The following is a 26,136-nucleotide window of genomic DNA, read 5'->3' on the forward strand; positions in this document are numbered from 1 at the left end:
AATACGATGCTTTATGAGTTTACCTATGGACTTGTGAATTGTTTACACATAGACGTTAACGCTAAAAAGTAGAACACAATTTAAACGTGTTTAGACGTTAATGTGTTTAGACAATGACCCATTCCTAATAAACAAAGTATTTAGATTAATGCTTCTCATTTTGTTTTTTTCTTTTTCGTCTTCGAATGCACACCCTCGATAGCTGTTAATTATATTTTGATAGAGATATTGCAATGGAAAAATGCTTAAAGGGTGTAAGGTCACGAGTTGGATTTATAGTAGGTTCGTATAGATTGCGTTTTTGAGTGACCCACATTTTTCTTTATTCCGGAAAAAAAACTTAAATATGGAGCTAGTTGTGTGTTATAAATTTAAATGACAATTGAAGTACATATTTAGAATAAAATATGTGGAGGGAAATTGTAACACATATTTTGTTTGTTTGTTTATTTTTCAGTCATTTAAGGATAACAATAAGTGATTTATTTGAAGTCCACGTTAGAAAAAATGCACAAAAAGTACATAAATATTAGCTTCCCAATGGAATTTTAACGATTTTTCTTATCTTTTAAAAGGGATTGTGTTTATTCTAATTTTCAAAAAACAAAAAAACAAAAATTTTAAATGATTTTTTTATATGAATTCTAATATCGGTGTATAGTTAGACAAAATCGGTTCATCCTTAAACGAGATATGAGTAAAAAATCTAAATGTCAGTTTTCGCAAAAAATGTTAACGCCATATTTCCACTATCCTTATTTAAAAAAAAAAACTAAAACCGCAGTTTGATTGTAATAGCTTAGATCATTATGTACCTACACCAAGTTTAATCGAAATCGTTAGAGTCATTTTTGAGAAACTTGCAATAGCTCAAACATTTTCTATGAGAAGCACACTTTTTAAGTGAGATTTTGAAAAACAAAAAAAAAAAAACAACTTTGGAAAATACGAAAAAATCATCTGTAGGTACCAAATTTCAAGAAAATGCGCCCTTAAAACTCGTATTTAATCTATTTATCTATATAAACAAAAACAATAACACCTAAAAAACATAAAGACCGTTATTACTCGAGAAATAAACGAACACGAAAAATGTCTTCTACATAATAGACTTACCAACTTAATGAAATCTTCTTCGAAACAGTGAGAGCTATATTTTTAACAATTTTCTGACTTATTGTCATAAAGCCATTAATAACGGTACCCTCCAATTTTTAATTTTCTCAAAAACCACTCCTTTTTTTATAAAATGTTGACGTGTATATTTCTTAAAGCGTAGCAGAAAAAAAAAAGTGTAATAACTACAAAAATAATCATTAGAAAATATAACAAAATGGCGTCTCCGTACGCGTCTTGTAAAAAAAGGCAATTTTTGATATTTTAATTTTTTAATATTTGAAGTCTCTGGTATAACAAACTTCAAAAAATGTTTGCTACCACCATTCTTCAATTTAAAAAATCTCAAAAACTACTTTTTTACATCGCCTATTTTAGTGTTATAACCCGTCAAACACTTTTATTTTTTGATGAAAACCGCATTTTTCCCCATAGAGCTTTTAATTTTTTTTTACAACAGATTAACATAATTTTATTTATTTTTATAAAACAAACAATTATTCTAAAAATAAAATTTTGAATTAAGAAACAAATAGTTTTTATATTTTATTTTTTGAAAAATAAATTTCAAAAAAATTCCACATAACAATAATTTGAGATGAGAATATTTTCTTGCTTCATAATTCTTAGAGAGTGATTTTTGATCTTGAAAACATAAATTTCAAATAATCATTCGTCTAAACTTTATACAAAATGATATTTAAACTTATCAATCGAAACGATCATAGAATCAAATTCAATTAAATTGAAAAGTCTCCCAATCAATTAATATTTGACAACAGTTGGATGATTAAGATTTATATATTACAATTATTTTATAAGAAAATTTAAACATAAAATAAAGCTTTTCAAAAATATACACAACAAATTTTATGCTTCACAAAAATATTAATGCATTTTACTTTGAAGATTTAATTTTTGTAAAATTCTTAAAAATAATATTTCATGTCAAAGTGAAAACTATATTTATTTTTCATAAATAAAATTATTTATAAAAAAAAAATATTTATGACCAATTTCTTTTTGAAAATACTGCACAAAAGAAAAGACCTCCCACATTTTCACACACATGACTAAATAACTTACAAAAATTATGTCAGAAAAGAAACTAAAATAAATTATATCGTGACTTGGAAAATTAAAATGCATTAGGTAATGATTATTTTTTTTTCTTCTTTTTTTTTTTAAATTAAAAGCGCTAAAATTGGTTTTGTTCTTCTCACATTTGGCCTTGATTTGGCACGATTCATTAAGTGGATTTTATCATCCATGAGAAAATTGCTAAAATTAAACAAATTTTTGATACATTTTTTTTTTAATAAATAGTTAAGTACATAAATAAAAAAGATGAAAGGTATTTTCTCAAAAATAGAGAAATATGTATGTTATCTGTATCATTATATTCAATTGTCGCAATCTATAAACAAACATAAGAATTGATTAGCGTTAAAAGGCAAATTTTATTAACCAATGTTTTCATATTGGGTAGTGCAAAATCGATGTTATTATTAAAAGCTAATGTTGTAATTTTGAAAGGTTTATGTAAATGATATATCAACGATTTATTTAGGACTAAGTAAGTATTGTTGTTGAAAGATATCATCGTTCCATCGTTATCAGTTAATACTGACTGTCACTTAATTATCATATCACAAATCACCTTTGTTGAATAGGTACCTATCGCCAAATTAATTCCAAACTTTCTCACACATTGACGAAATTTTAATTTAAAATGTATTTTATTCATGAATTATCTTTAAAAAAAATAATAATAAATAAAAGTGAAGCCTAGACCTAAAGTGCATCTTTTGTTCTGACTGTTAGATCGCATCGCAGGGCAGTTCTCTATAAAAAAAAAAGAAAAATAAATGCCTAATCGAACTGCTTGGAATATTAATTCTATTTGTGGCGGATATCGGTTTTGCTGCGGGATATCATACAGCGCAATAGTAAAAGACTCAAGACTGATAGCATCACTAAAATGTGTTGATGTTGTTGTTTTTGTTTATGTTGGCGGTGGTGATGGAAGATCCAAAATGATGGCCACCCATTCGATTAAAAGGACTGTTTGATTTATTATTTTTTCTAAAAAAAAATAACGTACCTACTGGTAAAATATAGGTACTCACAATATGGTATATCCATTAACCCTTATCCACTTTTACAAATTATTGTGCATGTTTACAGTTTACTTTGCTTGTTCACTCAATTAGATATAATTAAGAGGGTCGAAAAATATGTGTTATTTGTCTTTTTAACCCTCTTATTTCTTAATTCGAAGGAAAAAGTCAACAAAAGAAAATTAAAAAGAGTTTTTTTTTCCAAGTCGCATACTGTCCACTGAACCAAGAAATTACTTAAATTAATATGTAATAGGTAATTACATTATTTATAAGCTGTGTTTGAAGAAAGTCTTCTTTGGAATGAAAGACTGCTATTCAAAGTGATTCAATTTCTTGGTAAAATAGCGGTAAGAGTTTTAACGGGTGTCCGGTAGAGAATAGATAAATCTGAAATGCGGTTGAATTTTCAATTTTGCGATTGTAGATCTTTGTTTTCCGAAAGTTTATATAAACACTTTTGGTTGAAAGCTTTAAATTGAAAGGAACAACATGAAATATTGTGTGCTGCGTTATTTATCTGCATAAATATTTATTTTATTTATTACATCAATTTTTTTTTTTATTTCTATCATATTATGTATAAAATGTATCTAAGTTTTAGTCAAATTCATTCAGGTGTAAAGGGTCTTATGATAGCTTATCCGACATAATGAATTAGACTCCAAATTTGTATATCTTTTTTTTAAGTTATTTTAATTATTTATTAATATCATATGTTTTCTCTTGCAGAGAAATTTGTAAGTGTTCCACCCATCTCAAAAAGTTGACCCAATAAATTTTTTCAAAAATTTTCTGACAAAAATCTCTATGAAGTTTTGCTTATTATTTTACTGAAATAAGTTGCCCAGAACTATTTCAGTTTTTCGATATTAAATCATAGATCATAACCTCAACCGGCAAAATGACCTTCTTATCACTCGGCTAAAATGGCATAGGCGCACATGTTCCGGAATTCGATCGAAAGTGAATTGAAATCACACAGAGAAAAATATGACCCGCTAAAAACTAACAGATTGCCATATTGTTTTACCGTCCATACATTTCATAAGGAAATCTTATTAAAATCAACGATTAATAAGGTTTTTTTAAGGAGATTTCTTATTATTTTTATAGAGAAAATCTTATTAAAATTTGACTGAAAAGTTGATTTTTTTTGCAAGTTAGCACTAGAACAAAAATCGCGATCAATATTTTCATGGCAGGTTGGTTCAGGTGGTAAGGTGTGCGACTAATGATTTGAAGTTTCCAGTTCGATTCCCAGCCTGGTCATCGTTTTTTTTATTTTTTTGCAGATTTTAAAACAATAAGGAAAACCCGATTGTTTTAATAAGGTTTCCTTCTTGGATGAAAACCATAGAGAAATCTTATTGTTTTTGTTCTATTTTATGTGGTCTATTTTTCTCTGTGCACTTTCCAATTTCACGAGAAATGAAATTGCATGTTCTCCATTTCGATCGATTTCAAAAACTTCGAAATTACTTCGACCTGTCAGAACTGAAGGATCTTTCATTTTTAATATTGCAAATTTTAATAGAAAAAATGAATTATTAAAGTTTAAAATAGTGAATCAGGTGGCGAATATAGAGGCAATGCGCAGTGGCGTATTGAGGGGGGGGCTCAGGGGGCTCAAGCCCCCCCCCAAGCCTTCAAGATCATGTTTTTATTTAGCTGATTTCATCATAATTTACATGATTAACTGAAACTTGTTCGTAAATCTTAGAGATTTAGAGGCAGCACAGATGCTCGAGTCCCCTCCAAATTCTGAAACAGCTGTTTGGGTTTGTTTGAGTAAGAGCCTAAGCTGACGATGAGGGTTGGGATAGTTTTTGTTTTTCGGATTTTAGTCCAATTCAGAATTCTTTAGATCATTTTTTTAGTATTTTGACTTCCAATTACATCACTGTTAAATTATTAGGGGTATTCACAATTCGATGCAAATGGTCTTGTATCGTTGTAAAAGTGCAAAAGTGTAACATTTTGTTTACACATTTACACTTTTGCTATACCCCAACCCTATTGCAAAATTTGTCTATTGTGTTGTGGTAGTAGAAAACAAAATTTTGCATTTTTACACCTTTTTGTTAAACCGGGTCGTGAATACCCCTATTGCAAAACTTCTTATTTAATCTCAAAACGCCGTATTTGATCGTCTTAAGTATATTTACATTTTTTTTTTAATAATATTTTTCTCAAAGAAATTGGAAAAAGAAATTTTTGATATCTCAAAATCTAAGGCCCAATTTATTGACTCTCCATTAAACTTAAATCGCCATTAAAAAAGGGAATTTTAAAATTAAAAACCAAATTCGTTTAATTCAGTCTCTTTTAAGGACTTTTTTGAAGTTTGGCATCATTAACTAATTGATCATTAAATTTAAAAGTCGTTTTAGTTAAAACACCAAATTCGACCTTTTAAGAGGGATTTTTAGAGCAAATGGAGGTTTTAGACAGGGTTTCTATTTATTCACTCTCCATTAGCGTCAAATGTCATTTCATTTATTATTTTATTAAAAAAAGCTTCATTGTCAATTGACAATTAAAAATAAATAAAATATGCATAAATATGGAAATATTGAGATGGTGAAAAAGTGTTCAATCAATATCATAAGACCAACGTTTGGTAATTGTAATTGGTAAAAGTACCTACCTCAAATTATTCTAAAACTTTATTTTAAATTTTGTGATGTGATTTTAATGGAGCTAAAGCTGTTCAATAGGGCAAATCTTCATGGTTTTATGCTTCTATGCACTTGCAAATATGCGAATCTTTTGCCGATTATATATTGGTATTATCATGCGAGCCGTTGCTAACTAAGAATTGGTTTATATTCAAAATAATGCCATAAAGGTTATATTATTTTAAATAACTGCGAGTCGAGGCTCTATTAAGGGAAGGTATGCGGGTTAAACAAATAAAATTCACTTATTATAATTAGTCAATTTTCGTTAACATGTACGTGGGCAATTGTCACATATACTATATCAACTGCTTCACCTCCAAAAAACACGGTTTACGTGCTGCAAAATACATATTTTCAGTTTATGCTCAGCCTTGTCATAAGTTCTATTCGTGATATTGTATATCGTAACACCGTCTGTGGGTTTTTGCCTGGGGTTTTAGCTGCAAAATACTTAAGGGCCATCATTTTTGAGTTTTTATATTGTTTATCCTTCAAATCTTCAAATTTAAATATATTTTATTTGACAAAAATGTAGCTTTTGACAGTTTAATTTTTCAAAAAATAAAAAAATCCCTGGGATATTTTTAATGGAGTTTTAAATTTAAAGTTTCCATTAAAAGTAAAGACTTTAACTAAAGCAGAGTGAATTAAATGAATTTTTAATGATGGAAACTTAAAGACGTCAATAGATTAACAAAGCTTTTAACTAAAACGACAAATTTAAAAATTTAATGGAGGCTCAATAAATTGGCCCTAAATGTATTTTTAATTATGGAAACTTAAAGACGTCAATAGATTAACAAAGCTTTTAAATAAAACGACAAATTTAAAAATTTAATGGAGGCTCAATAAATTGGCCCTAAGTGGCCAACAGGTTTCTTTAAGTAAATTGCAGTTTGCGCTTCCGATTTGGATTGAAACAGCAACATATTACGAAAAAACATACATACATATATATTTCGGATTAAACATCAAAAAGAATTTCATTCAAAATTAGTTTTTGAGACTTTCACGTTCTGCATTCCACTTTTTGCGTATTCACTTGCCGAAAGTGAAATAGGCGTTCTGCATTTTTTTACTCATTTAGATTTTCTGATCGAATTCAATTCACTATGTTACTGTTCGTGAATTTGGGGGCCTTTTTCAATGAATCTGCAATTGCAGTAATTTCACTTTAGAAACAAAATAAAAATGGAAGATCCTTCAGTTTTGACAGTTAGAAGCAATTTCGAAGTTTTCGAAACCGATCGAAATGAAGAATATTGATATTTCATTTCACGTGAAATTGAAAAGTGATTTGAATTCACTGTCGATCGAATTGTGGAACATGGGCGTATATAACGAAAATATTGAAGAGTATAGCTCAAAAACTCTTGACGTGATAGGGATAAATCTGTAAACAGTTTTGGATTCAGCACATGACAAAGTTCGAACGAAATAAAGTATTTTTTTTTTTAAGGATGACTCAACTCCTTGCTGTTTGTGTAAAATGTTTGGGACACGAGAACTTTGAAAAAACACTAGGTACTCTGAATGTGAAAGGAGGAGACAGTAGTACGAATCTGTCGAGAGCAGTATAATGCTACTATACCACTTTCAGTAAAGATAATAAAATTTAATAAAAGTAAAGTAAAGATTAATAAAAAGAAATGAAAATTTTTTCGCAAATTTACCCTCTAAAAAATTTTAGTAAAATTTTCCAGCCCCCTCCAAAATTTTTTCTGGATACGCCACTGGCAATGCGCACTTCCCAGTGTATCTCTATAGAGAGAAAAATAGACCACATAAAATAGAACAAAAACAATAAGATTTCTCTATGGTTTTCATCCAAGAAGGAAACCTTATTAAAACAATCGGGTTTTCCTTATTGTTTTAAAATCCGCAAAAAAATAAAAAAAACGATGACCAGACTGGGAATCGAACTGGAGACTTCAAATCCTTGGTCACCCACCTTACCACCTGAACCAACCTGCCATGAAAATATTGATCGCGATTTTTGTTCTAGTGCTAACTTGCAAAAAAAATCAACTTTTCAGTTTCTCTATAAAAATAATAAGAAATCTCCTTAAAAAAACCTTATTAATCGTTGATTTTAATAAGATTTCCTTATGAAATGTATGGACGGTAAAACAATATGGCAATCTGTTAGTTTTTAGCGGGTCATATTTTTCTCTGTGTATCTACCCAAAAAAGTGATGAATTATGATATGTATTTCATGCCTCATGTGTTTTATGTTTTTGTTTTTAGAAAAACAAACAAAATTACAGAATAATAAAAATATAAGTTTTGGTAATAATCTGTCCAAAAAATTTGCTGATTCTTTGAAAATGGCACCAATTCACGAAGAGAAACAAAGTGAATTAAATTCGCTCAGAAAATGTAAATGAGTGAAATGCAGAACACCTTATTTCACTGTCGGCAAGTGAAATCGCAAAACGTTAAATGCAGGGGTGACATTCTGTATCGCATTTCGCATAAGCGAACAAAAGTTTTCTCGTGTGCGAAAGATTTGCTTCATGGCCTGAAGCAAATCTTTCGCACACGCGTTTGGTAAATACAAACGATCGAAACTCTAAAGAGAGGCTGACCTGCACTGAGGACTAAACTAAGAAGATGAGCAACCAATAAGAAAAACATTTTGAATTGCCACTTTTCCAAGCATTTTGGGCGGAAAAATTTGATCAACGAAATTTGAAGATGTTTTGAAAATTAAATAATTTAAATACTTTTTTAACTTCTCTCTTAAATTAAAAAAATGTGAAAGTTATTGATTAAATTTTGAAAAGTAGGTACCTATGTACCTACGTAACATATAGGTAAATTGGAATGTTAACTTTTTTTTCGAGATATGAGACATTCTCGTTAGGGGGGCCATTTTAGGCCACTTTTCTTTAACAAAATAAATGATAACACTGGCACAAAAAAAAAGTTTCATGTACCAGGAACCAGACCTATCTTTCTATATGTTTTTGGACCCACTGAATTTGAATTTCAAGTCCGTTTTTTTCCGAAAACCCTCCAGTTTTGAGAAAAATGCAAAAAACTCCAAAAAATTCAAACAAAATGCCGTCACAGTTCAAAACTGGAGGGTCAAAACGGACTTGAAATTCGGATTCAGCGGGTCCAAAAACATACAAAGATAGGTCTGGTTCCTGGTATATGACACTTTTTTTATGTGTGCCGGTGTAATTAAACAAAGATTAATTTTTTTTTAAATTCCGTCCTCGAAATTTCTAAACTCCATGATTATAGACCTATAAGAAATGGAAATAGTTACTGGATTTACCAACTACCCTATTTATATTGATGTAGTAGAAGTGGGTAAATAGGTAAATTCCTATAGTTCACAAAACAAAATAATTCTTGATGTGAAAATGACCTCATCTTTATACCCCTACAACTCAGCCCAATACCTAAAACAATATTACATAATGAAGTTCAACTGGTAGGTATAATATCTAAAATTAATTTCAATAATAGCCTACAGTCTCAAGTCTCTACAAACAAGGCCCCTATTATATACGTAATATAGCAAATTAATAATACCTTGCATAGTAGCAATACATATCTGCACATTTTTCTTTTTTTGTTATTTATTCAAGATTATAATACAAAACAAAATAACTATAGAAAGAAGAAGAAGACTCAAACCGGTTTCCACATAAACAGCCGCTGCCAAGCCACACCGTCCGTATCATCTACTATCTTGAATTACTAAACAAAAAAAAAACCTAAACAAAAGAGGAAGTCTGCAGCAAGAAATAGACGAAAGGTTGAAGACACAACAATACCTAATCTACCTACTTTTTTGTTAGAATAAAAAAAAATAGAAGTACCTACAAGCTCAGGGCGTTATCAGATATATCTTTTCTTGTAATCTGACCATTAGAACCAACGTTGCATTCCAGACAACAACAAAAAAATATAAAAAATGCAACGCAAAATCGCATTTAAAAATTCAAATGACACAAAAAAATTAACAAATTGACAATAAAACCTTCAACTCAATAATACCTTTCTATGTGTTGGTATGGTTTTGTTTGTTATCATTATCATCTTTCCACATAATTTCAACTCAAAGTTAATAAATCAAAAAAAAAAAAAAAAATACTAAAACAAACATAATTTTCCCATCTCTCTTATAATAATAATTCGATTTAAATTACACCTCCACTTTGTCGCGCCATCAAAAGCGATGCGATGATGGTCAGAAAAGGGGTGTAGGTGGTGGAACTGTCAAAATAACTAACAATTTTTCTTTTTCTTTGTTATTTATTTTTATATTATTTCGAACTTGAATTTGACACTTAAAGTATTTTCCCACGTCATAGCATTTTATATATAAAAAAAAAATTATTTTATTATTTGTTCAGCTCGAACATTTGTGTCGTTTGGATTCAAGCACCTTTAAGATGCTAAAACCGGCAGCACAAAAATGTTAGCTTATTCTGTTTTTGTATCTAAATCCTAACAATTTTGTATTTTTTTTTATAAATGATCATTATTTAGATGATGATCTTAAAATATTGCCATGAGACTAGGTACTACTTGCTTTGAAATTTGTTTAAATCAATTAATTGTTGATATTACAATGTAAATGTAATATTTTTTCTTAATCTTGATCCATTAGTTGTCATCCATGTAGGCATGTGAAAAAATTGTAGGTAGGTAGGTTAGAACAACTTGTTGGGAGGTTATTTGATTTTATTCAAATGCGATGTAAATGCATTATTCATTTAACTTTAAAGAATTGCATCAACAAATTTAATTTTAATAAAAAAAATGTGTATTCACCTTAATGTTTACTTTATTTTACTTGTTTATCTGTATGAATTTATGTTTTAAAAAAACACAAACAAAACACTGGATATGCACCAAAAAAATATTTTAAATTTTTAGCTGCACGCTTAACTAGGTTGTTGTTGTTGGTGCTTTAAAGAGATATTTTATTCGAACATAGAAAAAATATTTCTTCACTTTAATGGAAAGTATATCTCACAAATTCGAAATCTAAAATTGTCGTAGACAAAAAATGTTTTAACAAAAGAATACGACAACGAACATAACCGCAAACCGAACGAGTTTTGTTGGAACTCGAAATGAAACTGAAATAACGAATCAACACAAAATTATGATGAAGCGGCTAGAAGAAAACCCGTCGTAGTCGTCGTCGTTGTTGTAGTCGAAGTCGTGTCGTCGTCGTTTTCGTTGTTGGCAATGGGCATAGATTTGGGTTGGGTATTGGCAAGTTGTGAGGTGATTTCTGAGTTCGAAGCGCGACCGAGTGTCTGCACAAAAAGGGGGTTACCCTTTTATGTTTTGAAAATCTGTTCAGTGAGGCTGTTATTTGCTTTGTTCAGAACAGGAGAGAAAAATTTTAGGCGATGAAGTGATTGGTGCATTTTTACCGGCTTCCAAAAAGGAGGAGGTATTCAATTCGTCTGTATTTTTTTTTTTATATGTTTGTTAGCTCATAACTTTTGACGGAGTGAACCAATTTTGATAATTCTTTTTGTATTGGAAAGCTGGTGGCTGCAGTGTATAAATTAAAAAATTGTCTGCATTGAAAAAAAAAACTCAAAGCAAAATGTGTGCATTTAATATTTTGTTCTTAATATTAGTCGAAATTTTGGAAAGAATTTTGTATGGGAGCCAAAATTCAGCTCGATCTTCATATACTAGGCTTAAGTTCAAAAGGATTCATGAGGTTGAGACGATGAAAAATCTTAAACTTCAGTTCAGCAATACTAGGTTCCACAGTTCCCTTTAACCGTGAACTGAGTTCGATTTGTACTTTAAGTTATAAGATAGTTTAATCCTTAGTTCATGAAAGGTACTTATAAATTGGCACATACTGAACATGTTACGTCCCATAACGGACAAACTATTAGTTAAACAAATTTCAACTGATATGAAGTTCAGATTTGACTTTAAAACCGCACGACTTAAACCAAAAATTTGAGTTCAGTTTAAGGTTGAGCTAAGGGAAGAGCGTATACAACTTAAATATATCAGCCAAGGGATAGACTTGAATAAACTAAATTGCAAAACGTTACAGGACATTTTTTATAACTACAAGTTTTTTTTTTAATATTTGTCTTTCTATTTTAATGATTTTTTTTTTTAAATTGCCTATCCCGCTAAACAGCGGCAAATTAAACTCCCTTTCAGTTAAATTTTTTCTTGTCTATAATTTGTTTTATTTATTATAGGTATGTATGTCTATAAATTTTTTTTATTTATTATATTGATCAACATGAAAAAGAAAATAAATTTAGAAGTCGTTTCAACTCCATGAATGTCAATGTTCTTGTATTCTCACCACATGGGAACCCTAACTCCTGCTGGTATATGAGGCGGAAATCGTAGAAACTATTGAGTTCAGCAATAGCAATAGCACCCTGCAAAATATTAACGTGGCACTCGATAAGGTCAAAGTATTGCGAGATCTTGTACTACTATCAAAACTATATTTTACCCAAGAAATTCGCAGGATTATGATTTATTTATTTATGTCTTGAACAATATTTTATAATTAAATAATTTGAAATATGCTATACATGCAACTTACCACTTCTTAAACTTAAAAACTTAAAACTTTTGGGTTGTCATTGTTTAAACAGACCCCACTATCCTTTTATAAATAGTTCATCCGATTTCAACTTTGCAACATGATTCTTGTCCTGTGTGGATTCATTTTCGATTGATTTTATTTCCTACTCACTAAAAAAGAAAATAAAAAAAAATTAAATTAAGTACAAAAAAAAATAAGACACAACTATAACTTGCGTTGAAAACAAATCAACGGTAACCCTGTTGATGATGCAGCCACCAATCGTCACAATGAATGAATAGATGAAACGATAACCCCACTAACATTATTTTAACCCTGCCTTTGCTAGAGTGGTCGTCAGGTATTGTTTGTTTCTATTCTTTTCAGAAAAATCTCAGCCACACACCAAACAAACACAAATACCAATTCACAAGACGTTTGATGTTAGAAGCCCATATTTTATTTTTTTTTTTTCATCATACAAATTATTCGCCATCAGGGTTGACACTTTAAAGTAATTCGGAGAAGACTTACATATATGTGCATGCTGTATGTTTAAGTATTTCGGGAAGAGTTAGTTTATGTTTAAGGTAAATAAATATTCATGATTTCAGTTTTAAAAGATCTGATTGATCTGATATATTGGAGAACTAGGTATCTCATGAAATATACATATATGAAAATATAATTACATGCAAATTTTGGTGTATATTTTAGAAAATATAGTATTCAAGACAGGCGCTCTGATTTTTACATGTAAAATTTTTAGCGAACATTGATAAAGATCATTTTTAAAATCAGAAAATCATAAAAATTTATTGCTCAACAATAGAATTTATTGAATTGATTTATCTGTTTAAGTTTGTCTATAAAAAAAATGTTACGTATACACCGCAGTGACCGATTTTTATTTAAATGATTTTTTCTCTAAATTTTACGTTGTTAAGGGCTAGTTTCAAGAAGTCTACAAAGATTCAAGTAAGCTAATTCGAACATGTTTGTCGACTAAAAAATTGATTTTCATTGATTGATTACATGAGTCTAAATAAAATTTTACTGGGGTATTGATTGTATATTTTGAATTTTTTTATTTTTTTCTCGCTATCAAATTTCTACACCATTATATTATCACTGTATGTCTGTCTGTCTATAGCCTTATTTAAAAAAAAAAGATCTATATCTTGGACTCAACAAAGTAAACTTTAAACTATAAAGAAAACTAAATTAAAGTTTCGAGTTGCCATATCGTCTTGGTCTCATTAGATTTAAATTGAAATTATTCTACTATTTTGTTTTGAAAAATACAGCAATATACTTTAAAAGCAAATAAGTTTCAAGTTTCTAGATAAAAATTGCAGTAAATGGGTGATATTTGAAAGAAAAAAACTCAATTTGGTTTCTTTTAAATCTTTTTGAGTGTCTAACAATTACTTTAATGCCTCGTGTGCAAATAAACAATGACCATTAAGACAACTTAATTGGTAAATTACATTTTTTGAGTGTTAAACAATCAGTATCTGTCTGTGACATGAATGTAAATACTCAATTCAGTTTATTCCTGGATTATGAATCAGACACAAAAATAAAAAAAATATCACTTTATAGGCTACTTAAGTAGGCTATTGTAATAGATAAGAGTGCAGTAGAAATCAAGCAATAAATAAACAAAATTATTAATTATTATCTCATTTATATGATTTATTGTCTTAAAATTGGCAATATTGACAATTTTTGTATTAATAAAAAAAACGTACAAAAAGAAAAAGTAACACTTTTTTTTTAATTGAAGGCCACAAAAGGAAAAATGGCGTTTTTTTGTATGAAAATCAAATCAATTTATTATTCTTTTTCAATTCCTCTAAAAAGAGTTCGACAGCTTTTTTGAAATCCCAATCGGCCTCATCGAGAAATCTAGAACAAATAAATAACTTTGTTTGCGTCATAGCGTTTTTTTTTTTTAAATACTCACCTTCTACACCAAATTGTTTTGGTTGTTGTAAGTTCTTGAAACATTATCAACAAACCTTCTTTCTCTTCACTCGTTAGTTTGTTTTCTTTTTTAATCAATGGATTTCTTGAGAATTTGAATGAGTTTTGCTTTTGCCATTCGGATGGATTTGACACACTAAATAGATCATTGATAATTTTATATTCCGTGGAACAACCCAAGAAACCCTTTAAGAAAATAATGGTTAATTTGGGAAAGCAAAAAAATATTTCAAAAAAGTGTTACCGTATCTTTTACATAGGGTGTAAGCACAAACATTCTGCTAAATGCTAAAACAATATCTGGTTCGAGGGCAGATGGAGCGACGTCTTTCAAAACCCCAGTAACAGTTATGACGATCATATCGTCCTGCGAATAAGGTTCAATGTATTTTAAAGTCTTGTTCAGATATCTTTTTTTTTAATTAAAAACTATTAGGAATAAGCTTACATTCATTATGGTGGTATCGGTATTGAATCCAACGATATCATGTTCGACATTCGGAATTGCTACCAAAGCTTGACAAATTTCATCATATCCACTATGCAGGGACCCCATCGCACGTGAAAAATCTGACATTTTAAGAATATTTCTGGCTAAATTCGAATAGCGGGAGATTCGCTTTGTACTATGATTGTTTAGTGACGCTAAGCTGTAGTTGCAGATCATCGAGAAAATCGCTTTTGGATGGTACATTTCTGTGGAAAACATACATTTATATTTATTTTTCCAAAAGTCATGATGGCAATCACAGATACCTTTCAGATCAATTCGATTTTCTGATTCGAATAGTGGGAAATAATGGTTTACAAACTGTTGAACAAAATCATATCCATTGAGATCACAGAGGAAATTTTTCTTGGTTTTTAATGGAGTGATTGATCCTAACTCTATGTTGTCCTAAAGTTGAAAAACATAATTAAACATTGTTTCTAAAATTTAATCGATTTACTTACCAATTTAGTGATTTCAGGAAACATAGCTTTGGCAGCTTTAATATATTCCGGTGCATAAGTATAAGTGTCACAAAGTGGATTCCCATTTAAAATCAAAGCTTTGATTGGAAGTTTTTCTAATTCTAAGAAATCACTGAAATCTTTTAAATTATTGTAACTCAAGTCAAGAACTCTTAAATGTAACATTTGCAAAAATGGTTTGGCAAAATTGCAACTCCATATTCGGTTCTTTCCTAGACGCAATTCAAGAACTTTTTTGGCGAATCTATTGCTGGCTTGAGTTAATACTCGATTTAGAACTTTTGGTGATCTTAAGTTTAGTTCTACATTTTCAAGACCTAAAAACAAATAAATTCCTATAAATGCTTTCCTTTTATTTGTTTAATTTGCATACCAGCAGCTGAATTCAAATCTTCCAAATCAAGCAAGCGATCTTTTTCGAAAAATCGTAGAGTTATTGCTTTAGCTATAGCTTTCACAGCATCCAATGGATCACTTTCAAAGTTCTTAACATTCATTCGTAATTGTAATATCAGTCTTTCACCAGTTTTATCTGGTCCTTGAATTTGAAGCTTACAGTTGGTAACCAAGAATTTTAACTGCTCATAACACTCACGAACAAAGAAACTGTGTTCTTGTGGTGTTTCTTCCTTCAATCCAAATTGCAAAAAATTAATATATATTTTGGTAATAAAGATAATAAAATTAAATTCAACTTACGTTATAATTGCATGGATATATTTCACCTAACTCGTGGGGAAGGGCATCGAAGAATGCATCTAGAATTTCACGTTTACTGTAATTATTTGTATTCGGTACCTATAAAAGAGCATATAAGCTTTAATACCAAAACTGAGCATTGGGTCATTTAAATAAGATCTGCTCAACAAATAAATCACTTAAAGAAATGCATATCTCAGTCATTAACGAAGTCTTCTGATACCAGGCTATAAAAAAGTACGAATATAATAATCTTTTTCATAAGTCTTGGGAACCGTTATGAATGCACTATCTTACAGTTTGTTTGATAAATATAAAAGTTCATCTGCTGTTGTAAGCATAGAAATTACCAATGATATAATTTGGCTGGCATTGGCGAGGATATATCAGCCATAACCACCTTGGCCAAACGATTGGTACTTCCTTAACCCAGTTTTATTTGGTGCTTGGCCCTAAGGAAACCTAGGACCAGATCTACGTTCAGAAAAAGGTACTAAAATTTACTAGGCTTTGTCAAGCCTAAAAACTGGTTTTAATGTAATTTTAGTATTTTGATGTTTAAAATAGTATAAACATTTTCAAATTATTAAAATCTACAAAGAGCGAAAATAACACCCAAATGAATACTAAATCTCTAATATCTCTTGGAAAGAATGAAATACAATGCTTTAATTCAAGTTTACCGCGAGTTGGGTACGGTATCCCGATTTTCATAATCATAAGAAATCAAATGATACCAATTTGAGTACTAACTTTAGGAAAATAAATATAAAAGTGCAGAAAAAATTCATTTAATATGGCGCATTTTTAAAGTCAAATTTATCATTTAGCTAGCCTAAAATGTCTTCATAAAATGTTGAAGAATCTAAACTCCATAAAAAAAAACTCTCTACTGTACTGCATCGAATTTCAATTAAATATTTAAAATTTACCGTGATTAAATTCCAATTATCATTATTTTCATATTTTTTCAACCGATGTGGTTTGAAAGGATCAATCAATTTCGCCACAGTGTTGTCATCATCATCTTCTTTCTCTGCTTTTTTTGGCATAGTTCGGAGTTCCTCTATAGTTTTACCATCCTATAAATTTTATTAAAAACAAAACAAAATCAAAAAATAATAACTTTAAATAAATAGTTTACATTGTCTTACCAACTTTACTATATTTTTGAATAAATTTTTCATATTCAAAGGATAATCTTCTCCTTCGGTTACTGGGTTACCTTCCAGGAAAAGTAATTCAATTTTGATTTCTGTTAATTCCTTGCAAATTCGTGTGGATGAATGAAGCTAATGGATGGAATTATTTTTGAGAGAATAATTATCAGAAGAAACCATCTTAAACTTACTCTATTCCCACTGAGATCTAATATATCAAATTCACAACCGTTAAAAACTTTCAAAGGCTGCAAACTTGAAATATTGTTGTTTTTCAGCCGTAATCCATTAACACGACGAAATTGATCTTCATTTCGAAATACTGAGCGACACACTGCTTCAAAAACTGCTTTGTTTTGAAGATTGATTATGATATCACTGAATTCTGTAAGAAGTCTCAAATGTTAATTACTGATTTTTTTACCAACGCACATTGCGGTATTTTGACCTAAAACGTGGTCATAAATCAAATTCCTCAATTTTGCCCCCAAGGATTAAGCTTATGTCCCATAACAGGTAGATAACCAGGCTACTTTTTAATGAAGGCTATCTATAAATTGGTCAACCCAGTTTGCGACACCATCAGTTGCAACTTGCACTATTTGGGTACACAAGAATTTTTTTTTTGCTATTTAAAAAAAAAAGTGAATTTTCTAAGTGTTTTTTTTTTAACTTATAAGTGATTTTGGTGAAAAATTTTGATACGGATATCGACATTCAAGGTATGTATAGTATTCTAAAAAATATGTATAGTGGAGTCAAATTAAACATAAAATTTGTAAAATCTCGGAATCCAGGGAAAGTCGATGCATCTGAAAATCGAGTATAGGGCTGCATTATTAAAGGGTCAAATAAGAAAGTTAAAAAAAAAAATTTCACCGCTCTCCATTACAACAGTTTTTATGGACCGTTTACCTTTACTGTCATTCCGTATGCAAGCGTCAATCGGAATTGCTGTTTCATTTTAGATTTTGCTCAAACTTTGTAGGGATGTTCTCTAGGACTGTAAGGAAGCAAATCCATGATGATTTAATTTCAAGTTGGGTGGTTTCCCCGCTACCCGCATTCGAACTTTTTCAAAAGGTCATTTTTATGTTATTATAGCTTTGCGTCTACTAAAGATATCTTTTTGTTTGAAACGCAATTTTAAAGCTTAAAAAAAAAACTCAAAACTTTGAGCTTAAAATTTTTGCATTAGGAGTATAGCTATAGAGTTGATTTAAGATTTATTTTGTTGAAAAATATCTGGTTTTAATATGTGGTAAGTATAAGCCTCTTACATATAATATCTAAGGTTCTGCAGCCAGTCAAAAACCATTAAAAATCAGCAAAATTACCAGTTTTTCAAAAATTATTTTTAATTCAGGGATAATTATTACGTAATTTTTTAATATATATTCAAAAATTACTATTCTTAAGCTTTAAAATGGCGTTTCATACGGAATGACAGTAAACGGTCCATAAAAACTGTTATAATGAGCGGTGAAATTTTTTTGTTAAACTTTCTTATTTGACCCTTTTATAATGCAGCCCTTTACTTACATTACAGATGCATCGACTTTCCCTGGATTCCGAGGTATAAAGCTAATTTGACTATACTAGTATAAATATATTAAACTCTATTTTTACTTGCTCTATAGAGCAAGTATTGGTTTCGTGTCGAAAAAAAAATTGAGGTTTTAATCAAAACCAACATTACGATGATGGAGAATTCCGAAAAAGTGGGTCTCGCAATTCCGTCTGTACGTCTGTGCGTCTGTGCGTCCATCTGTTCACATTTCCACAGCCTAAACGGGTGGACGGATTTTCTTCAAATTTGGAACAGATGATTTTTATGGAATTCTGATAGTTGGTTTTTTTTGTTTTTTTTTTTATATCTCGTTTAGAACGTATACCTCCCATACAAAAAAATACGATATTGCGTATTTCTCGAAAATGGCTCTAACCATTTTGATTAAACTTTGTATACGTAATATTTAAAACAGTGGCAATAAAACTGCATTTTTATTTTTTCTCAAAAAAGTCAAATAACAAAAAAAATTGTTTCATTCATCAATTGACACAATTTTTTTGAGGTTCCAAAAATGGGGGTTTTCCGAGAAAAAGTATCTTTCTGTTTTTTTGTTTTTAATTTCTTAGAAACTATGATATTTATTAAAATGAGCCTTGAGTATTTGATTAAAAAACTACTAGGCCATTGAATACTGAAAAAAAAATTTCATAGCATTGCAAAATTGTACACAAAATCAATTAAAAAAAAAAAAAATTAAAACCTAATTTAATTTCTCAAAAACTATTTAATGAAAAAACTTGAAATAAAAAACAATAGAGAATAAATTACACTGGTCGGTAACGAAAATAGAGCTTAAATCAAACCAAAGTTTTCTAAAGGATTTTTGTGTGCTGATTCCGAATCCGAAGTTAAAATTTTACTGGCACGTCACGTTTTCGAAATATTTTAATATTAACTGGTCAAAAACGAGTTTTTTTTTGTACTTTGGCGTTGATTTTCATCACCGTTAAATTTTTTTTGCAAAACTACTTGTGCAACCTCCAAAAGCCATATTTGAGGCTACGAGAACAATAGTAGCGTAAGCCACAAAATTAAGTTTGAGCTACGAGAGATTCAAGATGCAGGGTTGTTTTAAAACAACAGTTTTTCGAGTGGCATCTAGTTCTGGGTGTATCTAGTTGTATAAATCTAATATTATATTAAAATAGATATATTAAGAGACCAAGTTTTTATGAAAAACTCATTTTTGAAAAAAGTGGGTACGCCACTATTGCTCTCATAGCCTCATTTTATCGTCTTAAATATGTATATTTTTTTCAAAATTATTTTTTTTTTTAAGATATTTGATATAGAAATGCATGATATCTGAAATTCTTCGTTGTTAAGGTAACTTATTGTTTTTTGAAGCAGACATGAAGTCAATTCCAGTTTTCGACTCCTAATTTGGATGGAAAAAAGTAAAATATTACCTTAAAATATACATTATTTTAGATCAAACGTCAAAAAATATTTCATTAAAAATTAGTTTTTGGGACTTTAGAGCGAAAATAGTGATGAGCAAAGCTTAAAAACAAGACGTGATGGAAAAAATCTGTAAACAGTTTTGAATTCAGCACACTGAAGTTAACCCTTAACCACCTATCTGCGGTCTCACAGATCGCAACGGTTTTTCAAATACAAATATTTCTTTATGTGTGTATCCTGCGATAATGTGCATCTATGTAACTTTTCTACACCTTAAACAGCATCACACATGAGCTTTGGTCGTTAATACGTGCACGCGTTTGGCCTAGGTTAGTAAAACTATTTCTCCAGCGGTCTCCGAGACCGCAGGTAGGTAGTTATGTGACTTTTTTTCGCCGTTTTCTAATTGAAGATTTATCGAGCCTATCAAGTGTAGAAGTGCTTAAAATGCAAAAAACAAGGTCCAGTTGTGATCCCAAAATGAAACGGGAGACAGTTTACTAATGTTTCATGTACAAAAAAAAAAAAAAAAAACAATTTTCTTGGGGTGCCCGAGCAAAATTTGTACTGACTGCACCGAAAAATTGTGAATGTTGGTGCCTTGCAATTTTGTTGAAGATTTTTTTTTTATATTCCATTTTTTATTTTTATTTAATTCTTTGATATGTTAGTTTATAAGAATTCGAAATTTTAAGCTCCTGCTGTAACAGTGCTCAATGTATGAGCACTGTTACAGTAGTTTTTGATAAAATCACAAAATATTAATTTAATTTATGTTATTTAAGTTTTTTTAAAATAATGGTTAAATGTATTATAAACAATATTATTGATTTTTAAAAAAAATATAATACCAGAATTTGCGAGATAGTGGTAAAATTCTGTAGCGGTCTCCTGGACCGCACGTAGATGGTTAAGTGACTGAAATAGGGGGTAGGTGGTTAAGGGTTAATCAAAATCATCTTACAGAGTTCTTGCTTTCGACTTTTATTGTTTTTTTGCCGACCAGTGTTATTAGCTTTAAGAAAAATTATAGCACAAGATTGTACGTGCTTTTTTTAATTTTTAATTATTTTTGTTTTTCTCTCGACTAATCGGGAGGTAACTGGGTAAGCACTTTAGTGGTTTTTACTGTACGAATAAAATAAAATATTTTTTTACAAATAACATTTAGGGCTGGTTTGTTCACAATCGATTATCTTTTAATCAAGAAATTTTCTATGGAATAATCCTTGATTAAAAGATAATCGACTGCGAACAAATTGGCCCTTAGTCATTTGGTACCTATTTGATGTACAAAATGTATTTGGCCATGTTTTAGACCAAAATACCGCACTATGCAACGATTTTATGATTCTTACCTGGGTTTTTGGCGAACTCATTCAAATTTAAGATTCCACCTTTTTCTAATTTCTTAAACAAACCATCCAGAGCCTTTTCTATACGTCTTGATGGCGATATCTGTCCAAATTTATAGACACCGACATTAAGCATAACTTCCAGCTTCAATGTGCTTCCATTGGGCATGGTAAGACAAAGATTCTTAAGGAATAATTTATCTAAAGCTGGTGTACATTGACGAACTAAGAATCGGTCGTCTTGTGGGCCTTCCTTTTAGAGAGTAATTCGAATTCAAGTAATGATAACTAAAATTTTGTTGGTAATTATTACCTGATAACACATTGGAAAAAACTCATCATCGCCAACAGACTTGAATAATGCTTCAATGATTGAACGTTGTGAGAATTTGCCACGATGATGGACATGAATTAGATGCCATACAAAACCAAGAGTCATTTGAGCCCTATCATAAGCGTTTTTGTTCATATAGGAAGTTGCTGACTTGTAGTCCAAGACGATGGGTTCATCATTAGCAAATTTTATAGTTTCTTCTGAAATTGTGAATAAAAATATTGTAGGTTTTACATTATACGGTATAAGGGAATATTAAGATTTACGTGGTGGTTTATCTGAAGACATATTTCTTAATAATAATTATTAAAACAAAAGATAATCCAATAAACAAATTAATTTGTTTCTTCAAAAAGTACACAAAACACAACAAAATTCAGTTTGCAACCAAAAATCACAACAAAACAGAAATGTCAATTTTTAGGTATGTTTGTTTCGCGTATCTTGATCTAAAATTGACGATTGGTTTCCACTTGTCAGTTGACCAAGGTAATTTTTTAAACGAGAAGTTCAATTTTAAAATTTTGAATAGAAAAAAATTATAAAAATATTTTTTATTAAAGCCTAGTACGCGAAATTTTCCATACAAAAATAGTACAATGGCACAGTGTTGCCAGAATATTTTAAAGCAAGGAGCCGATTTTGAAAAATCTTGGAGCCAAAAATAGCCGCTTTTAAAAATGGTCAAAAGAAAAAAAATTTGTACCTTATCAATTTTTTGTGGTAGGTATGAGATTTTTGTTTTAATTTCCAGATTTTTGTTTATCAGACTTCAAGAATAATTATTTGTTTTTCATTTTGTTGATATATTCTGGTTTTTATATGCTCATTTACGGGTGTTAAATTAAATTTGTAATACATAAAATGAAAAATGTATGCAAATTGGTTGTCTCTGTTCACATCTTTGGTGGATTTTTGCTGTGAAATTATTTGATTTCAAAGGAGAATTAAATCGCCACCCTGCAAATCAAACCTCAGTAGTTTAGGGGAAAATACAACCACCAACAAAGCTTATTTTGAGGATGTATGTGTTTCCTTAAGCCTGGTACGCTGCTCGCGCTAAATTTTAGCTGAGATAAAATTCCGCGTAAAGCCTGGTACGCTGCTCGCGCTAAATTTTAAGCCTGGTACGCTGCTCTCGCTAAATTTTAGCTGAGATAAAATTCCCATACAAGTTATCGATAACTTGTATGGGATCCATTTTATCTCGGCTAAAAATTTTCGATAATTTGTATGGGAGCTAAAATTTAGCGCGAGCAGCGTACCAGGCTTTAGCCAAGATAAAATTCCCATACAAGTTATCGATAATTTGTATGGGACTCATTTTAGCTCGGCTAAAATTTTTCGATAATTTGTATGGGAGCTAAAATTTAGCGCGAGCAGCGTACCAGGCTTAATTCAGCGTACCAGGCTTCAGATGCCTCCACGGATTAAATAAAGTTCAACCACTCGGTATTTTTCAAGCAGCACATGCGTGGATCCGAGAACGTTTGAAAAAGATTTTACTCGTTTTCCGTTCCACAATAAAAAGAAATTCAAGTTTAGAGCATTTGTTTCTGCCACGCCACTACGTTTTCAGGGTTGTGAATTGTACTTTTTGTCGCATTGTCTGATAAAAAATTATAATCAAACAGAACTGTTTATTTCGATATTTTTTCTTTCTTTTTATGTTATCGATTAATATCGATTGCATTAAAGAAAACGGAAATTCCGGTTGCTATAGTATTTAAAAATTTGTTTACAAATAATTTTCAATTTTGAAAACTATATTTCATATTTCTATCTATTTATTTGCTAAAATCATTAAATAAATATTTTTCATTTCTATTAAAAAAATGTCCGAGCAAAATATTAAATGGCCAAGTGATCGTATTGCCCAAGGTGGCATATTTCATGTTCCAAAAGTTGAATATAGCAAAGAAACTAGTGATTTGCTTAAAAGTATAATCTTCCTCTTATTTTTGATGAACCTTTTTTTGTTCAATTTTTGTTTCTATTTGTTTAGTGCTAATGGAAGAATCCAAACTAAGTATGCAAATAAGAAAGCAAATCAACTATCATTTGCGTAATGGTAATCCATTGCCACCACCTCTTCCAACTAAAAGCGCTCCCAAAAACATGGATGACAATTCAAGGGCTCTCTATATAATCCATAGAGCTCATGCTGCTAAAAGGAAGAGCCTCAATGCTATAGTTGCTAGTGGGGCTTATGAAATGCCAAGGTTTTTCAAAATTTGTCTATCTTGTTAATATAAATCACTTCAATCATTTTTGTTAACATTTTTTTCACTGTACAAAGATATCGCCCAAATCCAGATGGGAAGGTACCTTCGAACAAGGCCAAACTTAAGTTGCAAGAAGTAATGAGTGGTATTCGACAATCTGAAAGTTGTCTGAAACCGAAAAAACGACCTGGGTTATTAGAGGAACAAGAGTATGACCCAGAAGAGCTAATAAATGAATGTTTGCTAAATTTATCAAATTGATAAGAAGTGCAGTAATTTATACGTTATTCTTTTGCAGTACTTGATCAAATCAGCGAGCGTGCTGATTGGTTAGCTGAAATGGAAGAACTAGGAGAAGGCAAAAAATATCGTGAAGATATAAAATCTCAAATAGCAGATCGTTTAAGAAAAATCAAATCGCTTGAGAAGCAAGTGGAGCTCAAAAGACAAGGGTGTCGATTTATCGAATAAAAAAAAATTATTTTAAAAATTTAAATTGTAAACTCTTATAATTAAATTTTTTAACTACATACTTAAAATTGTTTTGCTTAAAATCTGATTTTTCAATCATAATAAAAGAATAATAAGCCCTTTCGAGATATCCGTTTGGTATACATATTCCGAAACGGTAATTAGCCCTGAATAAGCTATGAACGTTTTAAAAAAAATTGTATTGCTACATTTTTGAAGGAGGAAGTAAGAAAAGTAGGTTTGAAATCACATCACAATCATCTGATTCTCGCAGGTTTCTGGGAGAATTATGCAGCCTTATTGCCATTTGCAACTATCAATCGATAGTTTATAAAAATTAAATTTTTATATCTTATTACTTAATTAAGAAAAGTTTTGAAAGCAGAGAATGGTCCTAACCGTTATTAAATTAAATCTTATTACAAAATTCCATTAAAAAGTTGACCGGTTTTCCTATAAATTAGATTTAAAAATCCCAAATTTCAAAATTTATCAACTATCGATTGATAGTTGGTTAATCACAATAAGGCTGATGGTCTTTTTGACATCGAGATCATATTAGTGACAAAGAATTAAAATGTGCTTAGTAATCTCATTTAAGTTTATTAATTCACATTTTTACCCTGAGACTTCTAAAATGTAAGGCTGCCTCTGCCTCCGTATAAAAAATCATTCTAATATCTGGCAGTTGAGTTTGAATATCTTTTGGTTTTATTCGTGTCTTCTAAGTTTAGAGCGGAATCTAATGATGATGTTCAGACATTAGACCATATCCATTAAATGGTGCTTAAAAAAGGATGTGCGTTCATAGCTGTTTTCTTCAGTCTAGTTTGTATGAGAGGACCTCTTTCAGACAACTAAATATCTAACTCGTACATTTTCTAATTTTACCTTCTTCGTCAAATGTTTTGCGAGAGAGTTCATGCTTCTGAATCTGGAGCTTACAACAGGATTGAAATGATGAGTGCAATGAGTGGTTTTATAAAGGATTTTTTTCACGATATAACCTTATTTCTTAATTACATTTCCTTTACACTTTGCTTTCCACGGGCTTCGAGAGCAGCCAAGCTCCTGTACCATACAATAAGGCCTGCAATGATAAGTGATTTAGAAATTATCTTCTCAATCAATGGCTTTCTCAGCCCAAAGAAACAGGGATTTCCCGAGTTTACGGCTGAAACCATGTAGATACATTTATTGATCACTTAAAAGCATGCAAGCTCGAAACCACAATAGTACCTACGTTTTACCTGCAATTGTACCTACGTTCTGACTAAAACGGTTGCTCTGAGGTCGAATCACGGCACACGATTACGATCTTACGTTAACGTTTTGACTATTTCTGTCTCTATTTAATTATTAGAAAAAGATAGAGAAACATAGGGACCATACGTTAACGCTCCAAATTCCGTATTCGAACATATTCGGATACGGATCCATAGGTGTTTCGAAAAATAAACGGATCTACAATCCGACA

The 26,136-nt window shown here is 30.3% G+C and overlaps 3 protein-coding genes across 4 annotated transcripts in view; 1 reads left to right on the forward strand and 2 right to left on the reverse strand.

Moving 5' to 3' along the window:
• The window catches only part of LOC129909221 (multiple inositol polyphosphate phosphatase 1-like), a 29,911-nt gene extending 18,894 nt beyond the window's left edge, over positions 1-11,017 (reverse strand). Inside the window, exon 1 of one of the 2 annotated variants that reach the window (XM_055986257.1) lies at positions 10,716-11,017. The gene's annotated coding sequence lies outside the window, so the exon portion shown is untranslated. Of the gene's footprint in view, positions 1-10,473; positions 10,626-10,715 lie in introns of those variants that run through there. The other variant, XM_055986258.1, reaches the window with a different exon arrangement.
• Positions 11,018-14,255: 3,238 nt separating this feature from the next.
• LOC129911327 (nuclear RNA export factor 2) lies at positions 14,256-22,365 on the reverse strand. Its single transcript, XM_055989084.1, has 14 exons — positions 22,230-22,365; positions 21,943-22,163; positions 21,633-21,882; positions 17,489-17,682; positions 17,292-17,429; positions 17,070-17,219; positions 16,138-16,236; positions 15,812-16,067; positions 15,418-15,755; positions 15,220-15,361; positions 14,912-15,159; positions 14,708-14,830; positions 14,444-14,649; positions 14,256-14,385 (listed from the first exon to the last, which is right to left on the reverse strand). Exons 1-14 carry the CDS (start codon positions 22,249-22,251, stop codon positions 14,301-14,303), a joined length of 2,472 nt encoding a protein of 823 aa, XP_055845059.1. The 5' UTR covers positions 22,252-22,365; the 3' UTR covers positions 14,256-14,300.
• A 1,328-nt stretch (positions 22,366-23,693) lies between these two features.
• LOC129911720 (UPF0193 protein EVG1 homolog) lies at positions 23,694-24,720 on the forward strand. Its single transcript, XM_055989593.1, has 4 exons — positions 23,694-23,904; positions 23,969-24,185; positions 24,263-24,426; positions 24,487-24,720. Exons 1-4 carry the CDS (start codon positions 23,799-23,801, stop codon positions 24,657-24,659), a joined length of 660 nt encoding a protein of 219 aa, XP_055845568.1. The 5' UTR covers positions 23,694-23,798; the 3' UTR covers positions 24,660-24,720.
• Positions 24,721-26,136: the final 1,416 nt, after the last annotated feature.

The sequence above is a fragment of the Episyrphus balteatus genome, chromosome 2 (assembly GCF_945859705.1).
Source record: "Episyrphus balteatus chromosome 2, idEpiBalt1.1, whole genome shotgun sequence".
Classification (NCBI taxonomy): Eukaryota; Metazoa; Arthropoda; class Insecta; order Diptera; family Syrphidae; genus Episyrphus; species Episyrphus balteatus.

What these genes read in the sequence shown, in the direction of transcription:
- LOC129911720 (XM_055989593.1), top strand. Translation starts at nt 23,799, where the DNA reads ATGTCCGAGCAAAATATTAAATGGCCAAGTGATCGTATTGCCCAAGGT. An exon ending in GGGGCTTATGAAATGCCAAG is followed by an intron (nt 24,186 to 24,262) that starts GTTTTTCAAAAT and finishes CACTGTACAAAG; the next exon opens with ATATCGCCCAAATCCAGATG. An exon ending in AGAAGAGCTAATAAATGAAT is followed by an intron (nt 24,427 to 24,486) that starts GTTTGCTAAATT and finishes ATTCTTTTGCAG; the next exon opens with TACTTGATCAAATCAGCGAG.
- LOC129911327 (XM_055989084.1), bottom strand. Translation starts at nt 22,251, where the DNA reads ATGTCTTCAGATAAACCACCAC. An exon ending in GTCTTCAGATAAACCACCAC is followed by an intron (nt 22,164 to 22,229) that starts GTAAATCTTAAT and finishes TCACAATTTCAG; the next exon opens with AAGAAACTATAAAATTTGCT. An exon ending in TCAAAAATATAGTAAAGTTG is followed by an intron (nt 17,220 to 17,291) that starts GTAAGACAATGT and finishes TAAAATTTATAG; the next exon opens with GATGGTAAAACTATAGAGGA.